The 12,482-nt window shown below is 35.3% G+C and overlaps 2 protein-coding genes across 2 annotated transcripts; both read left to right on the forward strand.

The window, feature by feature from the left end:
- Nucleotides 1-10,793: 10,793 nt before the first annotated feature.
- On the forward strand, nucleotides 10,794-11,306 carry LOC140811268 (uncharacterized). Its single transcript, XM_073169135.1, has one exon. It carries the CDS (start codon nucleotides 10,794-10,796, stop codon nucleotides 11,304-11,306), a length of 513 nt encoding a protein of 170 aa, XP_073025236.1.
- An 84-nt stretch (nucleotides 11,307-11,390) lies between these two features.
- On the forward strand, nucleotides 11,391-12,131 carry LOC140811269 (uncharacterized). The gene has a single exon (XM_073169136.1). It carries the CDS (start codon nucleotides 11,391-11,393, stop codon nucleotides 12,129-12,131), a length of 741 nt encoding a protein of 246 aa, XP_073025237.1.
- The last annotated feature ends 351 nt before the right edge of the window (nucleotides 12,132-12,482 follow it).

Here is a 12,482-nt window from a genome sequence, read left to right on the forward strand (position 1 = left end):
TGATACGCTAAATGGCTTATTTTCAGAATGCATGTCGTGCGCATATGCGCGCCCAAGGCCCGCGCATGTGCGCCTGGCTTTCTGCCCGGCATTTCTGAATTTATTCACTCGCGCATATGCGCGCATTCGCCTCGCGCATATGCGCGAGACCTACTGTCTCAGCATCTACCCTTCTCGGCAGCTCGCGCATATGCGCGACATCCTTCCGCGCATGTACGCCCAACTCTCTGCCTACCTCGCGCATGTGCGCGGCTCACGTCGCGCATGTTCGTGCAACGTCCTGTTCCAGCTCCTTGGCTACTGGACACCACGCGCATATGCGCGCCTTCAGGCCGCGCATATGCGCGGGGTCTTCTGCCAAATCCGCGCATGTGTGCGCACCAGATCGCACATGTGTGCGAATGGCGTCTCCCTCACACATATTTCGCGTCTTTTCTCGTCTTTCCCGGTCTGATCCTTTCCGTCTATAATCCAATCAATTAATCACTAAATCATTTCAGATTAATTTCAGATCACGGTAATAAAATCTCGGGCATTACAGTTAAGCTCATGAGTCTAGAAAATTGTGTGTCTATCTGCTGGTGCTGTATTTTGTCTCTTGGAGATCAATATTACCCTTTCTTTACCGACAGTCCTGTACCCCATAGAGAGTGTATATTACTCATCAAGATTTGATGTTTCTCATTTACGACACACCTAGCCAACTAGATCATGTGGCATAATGCCAACATCTTGAAGCATGAGAACTTTCCACGAAGTCCACTATATATCCCTTCACTACTCTCACACATGCGTACTTAACCCAACATCCCCTTCAAGAAGTATAGAAATACGCTTCTTGGGAGGTTTGAACCCATGACTCTTACCACTATGCCAAAATCAATAATTGTTAATCAATGTACAACTTTATTTTTATATATTTGTGGCAGCGCATAGTACACCTATTTGTGTACCAATAAGTCGAGCTGTTAGGCCCATTAGTCTAGGAAGTTGCGTGCCTATTTTTTGGTCATATCTCATTTTCTTTAGAGATCAGCCTTAGCATTTACTCACAATTGGTCCTTGCCCAACTTTTATTGTAGCATTCCCAAGAGCAGGTTGTCCATAAGTTATATAATTCAGTGAGTCCAAATGGCGTATCCACATGGAAACTAAGATAATTACAAGTCCACTATAATGTATTTTTTATACAATTTGGTGTTATTTTATTGTAAGAAGAAGTTTTATGATCTTGGAGCAAATTTGAGCTAAAAAGATGATTTTTATCACATTTGAACAAGACGTGATCACGCCTTGTGACTGTTCTTTTGTTGTATGTGAAACTGAAGCTGGCATAATTTTAAAGAGTGAATATCGAAATTTGTGAAGATTATGCCAAAATTTAGTCTCATAATTATGGTATTTGACTTAAAAATAATTATTGGATAAAGAAGTTGTTACTGAGAGAAATAAATATTAGACAAAGTTTTATTCTATAAAAACTCTATATATCTTTGTTTAGATATTTTCTACATTAGGTTTTTTTTTATTAATGGGATTTTCTCTTTGGCCCTGTTAACCATCTATGCATGAAGAAGAGAAGGAGGCACACAAAAATAAGGAATATAGAAGTCTCTCTTCTCTCTCACTCTCTTCAATGTGAAACACAAGGAGGCGTAGGAATTTTTTTATCTCTTCTCAAGAATTTAGGCCATGTTTTTATTTCTGATTAAAGGGATATTTCTATTACTAAATTTATCACTGTGAGGTTTTTGTATTTTAATATAATATTTTTGTTTGTTCAATTATTTTTTGATTAATGATTTATTTATATTAAAGTTATATGTTGATTAATCTAACAATTTAATTGGACATATAATTTTCTACTGCTATCCATGAATTCAATTATCCATAATTGTTATGAACGATTGGTATATGAGTAGCACTAGATTATGTATGTTGTGCTATCATAACATATTTACTATAAATAAATCGAAAAAATTAAATCTATCAATTACAACTATCTCGATTGTTAGATTTTAGGATTAACTGTTTTCAGAAAACGAAAATGATATTTTTAATCAATATGGAATGCTATCATGTGTAATTGATTACTGATAAGTTTTGACTGCATGTTGGGTTTGGTCAATTAAATTAGGGGAAAAAAGGATTTAAGCGGCTATCCATATAATTATAAGGTTAATTGCTTGTAACCGCATGTTTAAATAATATGTTAGTCGATGAACATTGATATAATTGAATAGTAGAACCCTCTTGAATCAAAATTTTCTCATATTAAACTCTTCATTTAAATTCATTATTTTGCCTTGCTTGATTTTATTTTAAATATTTTATTTAGTTAGTCTTTATCCAACAAAATCCCCATTTTTAATTGTTTTTCCCTGGAAAGAAATAAATCTCATGTTCCACATATGGATTTGACGTTACTCATCATTACACTCATTTTACTTAGAGAGTAAAAATTTAAGTTCGGTGGCTCAAGAATTTAAGTTCGGTGGCTCAACGACAGCACACCAAATTATGGCGTCATTGTCAGGGACCGGTGCCAGGTAATTTTTTTTCGAGTTTTGTTACTTTTATTTTCTTTTTTATGCTTTGCTCTTCTCTTACAGATGATTTATCAAGAGAAGAAGAATTTTAGAACTATTTTATTGTGAAATACCTTGAGATGTTCCATCGACAAGTATGCACAACTTTTATAAAAAAAAAAAAAAGAGGGCCATTATACGAAGCATGGGAGAGACTCAGTAATTTAATAACAACGTTCAGAAAACATGATTTTTTTAACTATGTTCTTATTTTACTTCTCCTTAAATATTTGGATGCAGTTACACAAAGATGGGTATTTAATGGGGCACTAGCAACTGGTAGTCCAATACTTAGTCGAGATGAAGAAAATGTAATATGTTTGCTGGATGATATGGCCGACTTTGACTTTCATTATAATTGGGGTCCTTCGCTGCAGAGTTGGAACCACCAATACCCTCAAGAAATTAGCCACTCGAATTTTACTGACCAACCTTTCGAGTGTAAAGAAGATGAGGGATATAGTCTTGAATTAATCATAAGTCGACTGAATGTTATGGTAAAAAAAACGTGTGCCATTGAATGAGGCAGCTATTGAGCCTCAGTTTGAAGAAGATTTGAAATAAATAGCAAACAAAAATGAGCCACCAATAAAATTGAGAGATGAACAAGCTCCTGAGACCATCGATTTGAGCTCATCGATATGATTATCATATACACATCTACAGAATCCTTGCCTTTATCTATCTCCAATCTTAATAGATTTTGTTCTTCAAGAGCCAATATTGATACTCTCATCTCATGTTTATTATTTAAAGTCACATTTTGTTGATGAGACGAGCTCACATTGAAAATATCAAGCAAAACTTGAGGGCACATAGAACCAAGACACATACTTGTTGTCATATGAAACTCATTTTAGGCATCAATCGCTCTTTAATGAGTGCTTCTGAGGGTCAAGTTGACGACTAAAAATCAAGCATTTTTTGGGAGGCAACCCAAGTTTTTAATTGTTATCTTTTATTTTAATTGTGTTTTATTAAAAAAAATTCTTTTTGGGATTAGATATATTTTTTGGCATGACCTATGCAGAAGATAATTTTGATTAGGACGTGATCATGCCTTGAAAGAAAAACATATTCTGAAATTGAAACAAGGCACACACAGTAACCAGTAACCAGCAACCACCAGCGCAATCCACAACACATCCCACCAGCGCACCACTACAAACCCACAATGATACTATCTGCACATCACCGTCCACCCTCACATCGTGTTGTCACCACTGAAGCAGTAGATGACATTTATTTTCTAAGATGCTCAACATTTTCAGGGGAGTTATCTAATTTCTTAGCGTTTTTATTCATTTTGTTGAACATTTGCCTTTTAGAGTCATTAAGGAAAATGTCAGATATGTGTGGGTGGGGGTATTTAGCTTGAATTCTAGTATTCAATTTTTTGTGATGTTTTAGATTCATCTAATGTTTATTTGTTACCTCTCTCTTTCGAATCCTGAATGCACATATGAGATCTTTTCGCTCTTGAATACTCCATCATTCTTTCTATTTTCTATCATGTATTTTTTTCACCATGCCTTTGCCCTTTTCAAATCATCTTACAATTAACTCATAATACATTTTTCTCTTATTTTATTTTCTTTCATCTCATTATGCGAACTTTTTGAATTGAACTCAACAATTAATTATAAATTTACGTGCATCAATTGAAATTCATTATACTCCCTTAACTTTAAGGATAGAAATTCATGACCAAAAATAACTTGAAATTAGAATCAATACATCACAAGGGTAGATATGATTTACTCAAAGACTATGCATATCAACAATTAAATATCATCATGAAAAATGAAAATCAATCTAAACAACTCATTTTCAATAAAGAACTCGATTTTTTTTTGGCATAAAAGCATTTGCTCAAAGTTTTCATCAATTTCTTACTTATCCATCAATAAATTTTTATACACTCCAACTGAAAAACAACATAGTCCTCAATGGTGTAAGATGGTAGAAAATGAAACGTTTAAGTGTCTTCACCCACTCTCCTGACTGTCGAGTAAATATTATTATTATAATGCCAATTTGATATCTCTATTACAATTCAAATATCAAAATAATATAATCAAGTTATATTGTTATCTTTGCTTCAAAATAAATTATAAGCATCTCGAACTCTACAAATTTCCTAGGTTGTGTTTTCCATGATCTTATTCAAAAAATCTCATCTCTCAAAGTGCCAAATTAATTTTTAATTTTTTTGAGATTGTATAAACTTAGAAACTATATAGATTACTTTTTATAACAACATTTTAGATAAATTTATGATTTTTTTATAATAATTTTTCGAGTAAGAATTACATGACCATTGAACGTGGATAAGATTTGGATAAGATTGCTTTTTGTGATAGCGAATGTATAACAAACGTTTTTTTTTTTTTTTTTTAATATTATATAAAACTAGTTGATCGTTGCACACTTAATACGTGTGTCTCTACAATAAAATAAAGAATAAAGTAATTTTTTATTTTTAAAATAAAAGTTATAAATATTTGAAATTGAAATGGAAGTAGTTTAAATAAACTATAGACAAATATGTTATTATAAAATAGTAAAATCGGGTAGTAAGATGGAAAATAAAAAACTACACTATCTATGACATACAAATATCAAGTATAGGATGCTCTTGTGTGAGACGGTTTTACGGGTCATATTTGTGAGACGGATAACTTATTTGGGTCATCTATTGAAAAGTATTACTTTTTATACTAAGAGTATAACTTTTTATTGTGAATATGGGTAGGGTTGACCCGTCTCACAGATTAAGATCCGTGAGACGGTCTCACGTGAGACCCACTCTTAAATAAAAAAAGTACTATGACAAAAAACTTAATTAGTACTACATGCACATGCTTCATAATATTGTTTAGTTTGTGGTATGAGACAAACAGTATGGAGATAAATAATATTTTTTCATAATAAAATATATAAAAATGATAGTTAATATAATGTTTGATTTGATTGATTAATTTGATTAAATTTGAGATAATATGATACTACCGTTTATCTTTTTGAAAATATTTATAATATTATTTATTAAAAGTAATATTGTAATCAATGATTTGATTGATTTGAGATAAATGATTGATGCTTTGATTGATGTGAGATAAATGATTGGTAGATGGATAAATAATATGGTGCACCAAACAGGATATTAGATTGGATAAAAATATGGATAAAAATATAGATAAATAATATAGCGAGCCAAATGATAAATATAATATAGATAAGTGGTCATGATAAATATAATATAGACTAGTGGTCAGACGTATATATTGCTTATGTTAGGTACAATATATGAATACCAAATTCAACATATCTATGATATATTTTAAATTTTAATGAACTTAATTTGCTTATTATAGTTTATAAAATTAATGATTTATAAGATTAAAAATTCTCCCCTTTAGTCAATAATCGAGTAGTTATTGATTTATTTATTATTTTGATTACTTGATTATTTAATTGGATTATTGTTTAATGGGAAAGTGGATGTGAGAGAAGTGGTTATGAGAAATAAAGAAGAGCTGGATCTTCTACGGTAGATTCATAGACAGTTATACAAACGATTAGAGAAGCCAATTATGCAAGTAGAAAACCAGTCACCAATAAGTGGCCATAAAATATTTCCGGATGAATGAATGCATTCTTGGTATTTAAAAAAGGTAAAAACTTGTGTGAGACGGTCTCACTGGTCGTATTTGTGAGACGAGTCTCTTATTTGGGTCATCCATGAAAAAGTATTATTTTTTATGCTAAGAGTATTACTTTTTATTGTGAATATGGGTAGGGTTGACCCGTCTCACAGATTATGATCCGTGAGACGGTCTCACAATAGACTTACTTTTAAAAAACTTATATCATGAAACCATGATGGTTAGCAACTTATCCAATTATGACTCACACATATACAACATGAGTGGGTTCCGAGTATAGCGATCTCATTGATTTATATTCATGAGATGTGTCGACATGTCTCATACCTGTAATGAAAAGTAATATGAAAGAATTTTTTAACATAAAAGTATTAAATAACTGGTGAACTATGTGGTTCAGATAGAGGTGTTGTGTGTAATTTCGTAACACCTAACAAATATGCAGTAGAATAAATAATTTAGCACACAATTATTTTATGTAAATAAATCAAGACACAAATAATTATGCACAAGTATACGCATTTGCGGTGTCTCAGTACAAAAGATTCGCTAGGAAAAATAGTCAGTTTACACATGAAAGAAATACTAGTAAATAAAAAAAAGCTAACCCTTTAACACATCAAGAGAGCAAATTGCATCCTAAATTTCTTACAAGAAAAATAATCAAACAAATACGAATAACTGTGAAACCGAAATCTCATTTAATGAACAATTCTCGAACAACACTTTGATTAGTTATTGTCTTTGAGAGTTTTCAATACTTCACAACAACACAACAACCCGACGAGAGTCGATATCTTGATTACTTCATAACAACACGCATGTATTCTGTTCTTCCTTGCTTTCTCTCGTCATTCTCTCTATCCAGCATCTATTCTTCGATATATATAAAACATGAAAACTAAAGTTTATTAGAAAATAAACTTTTTTAAATCAGAAGATCATATATAGAGTTAATATAAATCTTATCATTAATAGTATTAATTTAGAAAAACAAAACTCTTATATTTGAATATTTTAATTTAATACTTAATATTATTAAAAAATATAATTAAGGAGCACATTATGTTTTTGCATACCAATACATCATTTCATAATATTTTTGAAAAAAAAAATTACTTTAAACTCATATTAGCATATATTAAAAAAATATTTTTTTTTGTATCATAACTAACAAAAAATGATATTTTATAGTGAAAAATAGTAATTTTGACATAAAAAGTAACAATATTCATATTTCAAGTCCAAGATTCATCTCAAAAATTAACCATAAATACAATGTCATATAAGTTATTATGATCATTATATTCGTAAAAATTTCCAAAGAGAAATAGTGTTCCACGTAATTTTCAACTTTATAATAATTGACAAAAAATAATCTAATTTATTATTTATTAAACTCAAAAAGAAGAAAAAATTCATAGAACATGTTTTTATTTCTTGAATACTAAAAGAACCTGTAGATTTGAACATTTTTATAGTAATATAAAAAAATTTCTGATCATGGTCCAATAAATTATTCTATTTGTAATTTTTGTTATGTGTGTTGTCAGAATCGAGTTTTAGTAATGTATTTTTCAAGTTTTTGAAATCTCAATCATTTTTCATGGAGAATACTGGCATCACATGGTCAGCACAACGCTAAAAGGACCAAAATTGCCCAAAAATAAATAAATTACTCAAATTGAAATTGAAAATATAGATGATTAAAATGACAAAGAGATAAATATACATTATCAAAATTTGAAGTTCGTTACTTGAAAAAAAAAAAAAATTGAAGTTCATTGTATTTTAATCGAGCTAAATATTTGAGTCAAATTCAGCTTATCCACAACTTCATTAGGTTGAGCCCAATTTCTTTTGTGGGTTGAGCTGGTACCAACTTGACCCAATTGACACTTGGAGGAAAAATACTGAAAACTAATTTTTGGGATAATGTGGGTTAAGTAAAAATGGGATAAAACTACCACTTGACATTTGGCTTGGTGGTCGGTGTAATTTTTTTTTTACTAGAAGCATTTCATTTCTTCATTAAAAGTCATTACAATCACGAAAAAATAAATACTAGCATAAGAATCGGCCGCTCCAACAAATGTATGAGCAATCGTATTCACTTGTCTTTTAGCGAAATGAGCTTAATACATAGGTTCTTGATAAAAAAAAAAAGTGAGCAGCAACAATCGATCCAAATTCACTTTGATCCACCAGCTATGAAGATATATCATCTCCAACCAATTTGGAGTCTGTTTCAAAAATAATTTGTTACAGCTCCAAAGAGACAACCCAATTGATGGCGTCGAGCAACGCTTTCGCTTTAGCTTCACGAACCTCCGTTAGACATGATAATTATGCATCCTATATACCACGTGATGGGTTTGTGATTTTTAGTTAATTTTAATTAAGTTCTAATTGTGGATAGTTGCATTAAGATCGATCAGAAAAAAGAAAAGAATAAATGGCCCTATTGCTAATATTTAGCTCCTATAGAGGCTAGTTGCCAATATTTAGTTCTAGAGGAGGGTTCATTTGCAATTTTGGAACCATATCAATTTGTCTATAAATACCAATCATTTCCTACTTTGGAGGTAGGAGCTTTTAAGTTCTAAAAGTTCTTCCTTTTTTATATATTTTGGAGGTGATCGATGACTTGATCGTTGGAGGGTTTTTTGTCGGCTAGTACCCGACACCTCTAACGTTTGTTCGTGAAGCAGGTGATAGCCCCGAAAAGATAATTAATTGCATTTCCATTTTGTTAGCTGATTCGTAGGAGCAAGAGGCCAATCAATTCTCTGATTTTAGGTTTCATTTTAAGACCCGCATTAGCTTGGCGTCGTCTGTGGGAAAGGTCGTCGATTCACTGAGTATGCAAACACGATCCCATGCCACCCATAACAACGAGGGTGTTCAGGAGCCCCCACCTTTGGACCCCCAACAGCAACAAGAGTTTCTCATGACTCCCAATGCTTTGAGGTCTTTGATGGAAAAGGCTGCCTCGCGTGCCGTAGCTGAGGCAGTAGCACATTATTTGGCTGCCCAACAACAGAGTCAGGGAGGCAGACATAATGTGAATGTGGAGGTACCTCTAACTCACCACCTAGGAAGGATTCATGCAGAGAAAGAGGGAGTAGGAACCAACAATGTGCCCCTCTCAAATGCTAGAAGGAGACAGCGGTCCAAGAAGATGAAGCAGATAGCCACGGGCCCGCGCACCAAGGATTTCGTACTGAGGGGAGAGGAGCGAGTATTTGGCAATCCTGCCTGCCCGTCGTAGCCCATTCACTACTGCCTTTTTGACTGAAGTACTGCCAGTTGGAGTGAAAATAACAAATCTACCAGAATTCAATGGGACAGGAGACCCGCAGAATCACCTGGATAGATTCTATGCAAAAGCATATTTGCATGATCTTAGTGATGCCGCGTATTGCAAGATTTTTTGGACCACGCTGGCCAACCGTGCCCTTACTTGGTTCAAAAAACTCCCACCTGGCACCATCACAAGCTTGGAACAACTCACCCAACATTTTCTCCATCAATTCTCCATTAACCGAAAGTACCCAAAGACTGCGGCCTATCTATTTGCAATAGTTCAGAAAGAGGGAGAAAGCTTAAGAGAGTTTGCACAACGTTTCACTCAAGCTGTTCATGAAGTCCCCCATGTGAACCACGATCTGCTAGCGGGAATCATGCAGCTGAACCCCCGTCATTGAAAATTTAAAGAGTCCATAGCAGGAAAGGCCCCAATTACCTTGGAAAAACTACTGGAGAGGGCCGAGAAATACATACGCATTGAAGAAATAGTCGAACCTCACTACCTAGGGAAAAGGAGAAGAGAAGAGGATAAACCAGGAGGAAGCCGAAAAGAAGAAAAACGAATGTCCCAGAGCCCCGACACATATCCCTTAATGCACGCTTGATGGAAATACTGTTGGTTGTAGAAAAAACAAGGTTTGTTGCAGCAACCACGCCCAATGAAAGAGAACCCTAAACGACAAAAAGCTGACAAGTAGTGTCATTTCCACAAAGACAAGAGACACTCTACTGAAGACTATTTCCATCTAAGGGCTGAAATTGAGAAATTAATAAAGAGAGGTTATTTAAAAGATTTTGTGAGTAAATCTCACTACCCGCAACCAGGTAACAAGCCTCGCGATGACTACCAAAAGAAAGAGCCAAAAAGGAATCATGGAGAGCAAGGAAAACGAAGGGAGCACCTCAACGAGAACTTGCCGACTGGAGGAGTTATCGCAGTGATAACCGGGGGGCAGCATGTGGAGATTCGAACATAGCGAGAAAGAATCTTCTGCGCGTAGCCTAGAGGAGCAACCATTCTCCTAATCATACTCAAACCCAGACGATATTTGAAGTATCCGAAATCTACGGAGAAGTGACATTCAATGAGTCGGACCGGGAATCTTCTTAGGTTGAACATAATGATGCCTTGGTTATTTTGGTCACAATCTCAAACTTCTGGGTGAAAAAGATATTGGTCGATTAAGGCAGTTCAGCCGATATCATTTTCCATAATGATTTTGTAAAAATGGGGATAGCCAATGCGCAGCTAACGGCTGTCAGTACCCTCTTAGTGGGGTTCTCTGGAGAAGTAGTGGAGGCACTAGGGGAGATTACCCTCCCTCTATCATTGGGATCTTTCCCAAAGAGAGCTACGAAGATGGTAAATTTCTTAGTAGTGAATGCCACATCTGCTTACAACGTGATATTGGGATGCCCAAGTCTAAACATGTTCCAAGTGGTAGGGTCAACTTACCATATGAAGTTGAAATTTCCCACGCCTGAGGGGGTAGATGAAACAGTCAGTGCCATCTTAACTGTGGAGAAAGAACGAGAACATAAACCAGTATATTACGTGAGCAAAGTGTTGCAGGGTGCCGAGATCCGGTACACGAAACTCGAGAAATTAGCCTTGGCCATAATAGTAGCAGGCAGAAAGTTGCGCCCTTATTTCCTGTCCCACCAAGTGACAGCACTAACAAATCACCCTTTGAAGAAAATAATTTCTAGCCCAAAGGCATCAGGTAGAATGACCAAATGAGCCGTGGAGCTAAGTGAATACGGGATTGAATACCAGCCACGGCCTACCATTAAAGCACAAATTATAGCAGAATTCATAGTAGAAATGGAAACCATGGAGACAGAGATTTCAACTCCTACCTGGATAATCCATGTAGATGGATCATCAACGCCCGGAGGAAGTGGAGCAGGAGTATTAGTAGAGAGTCCTCAAGGAGATCAATTCCAGTATGCGATCAGATTCTGGTTTCCAGTATCAAATAATGAAGCAGAATACGAAGCGCTCATAATACGAATCAAGTTAGCTTTGGCAGCTGGGGCCAGGAACCTGGTCGCATATAGTGATTCACAGCTTGTAGTCAATCAAGTTCTAGGAGATTGTGAGGCCAAAGAGATCAAAATGAAAGGATACTTGACAAAGGTAAATGAGCTTCTCACTTGTTTAGAAAACTTCGAAGTCAAACAAATACCTCGAACTGAGAATAACACAGCAGACCGACTGGTTAAACTCGGCAGCTCCATAACAATCATTGATAACATAAAGATTACGCTCCTCTCATATGATAAGGACGAGTCTGAAGTAGGAGATCTGGACATCCTCTGTGCACATGAAGATGAGCCAAGTTGGAGAGACGAAATCGTCAAGTATCTGTTAAATGGAGGACTCCCCTCAGATCCATCCAAAGCAAGAAAGTTTATTGTGAGAGCTGCCCGATTCACCTTGATAGACGGAGAGTTGTATAACAGGGGTACTCCCAACTCCTACTTAAAATGCCTTCCGCTCAGGCAAATTACATGCTCCGATAAATTCATGAGGGAATTTGCGGAAACCACTTGGGCGGCATAGCATTGGCAGGAAAAGCGCTCCGGCAAGGTTACTTTTGGCCAACAATGAAACAAGATGCACTAGAGTTAGTAAGGCGATGTAAGTCATGCCAAGAGCACGCTAATCTTCATCATCAACCAGCGGCATGGCTTCAGCCAATGGAAAGCCCACTACCCTTTGCCCAGTGGGGAATGGATTTGGTGGGGCCTTTCTGCACGCAACCGGACAGAGGAAGTTCCTCATTATCGCCGTCGACTACTTTACCAAATGGGTCGAAGCAAAGCCTCTCGCAAGAATTTCAGAGAGAGATGTGATCAATTTCCTCTGGAAAAGTGTAGTATGCAGGTTCGGGATCCCACGAGCACTGGTATC

This window comes from Primulina eburnea, chromosome 14 (assembly GCF_022965805.1).
Source record: "Primulina eburnea isolate SZY01 chromosome 14, ASM2296580v1, whole genome shotgun sequence".
Lineage (NCBI taxonomy): Eukaryota > Viridiplantae > Streptophyta > Magnoliopsida > Lamiales > Gesneriaceae > Primulina > Primulina eburnea.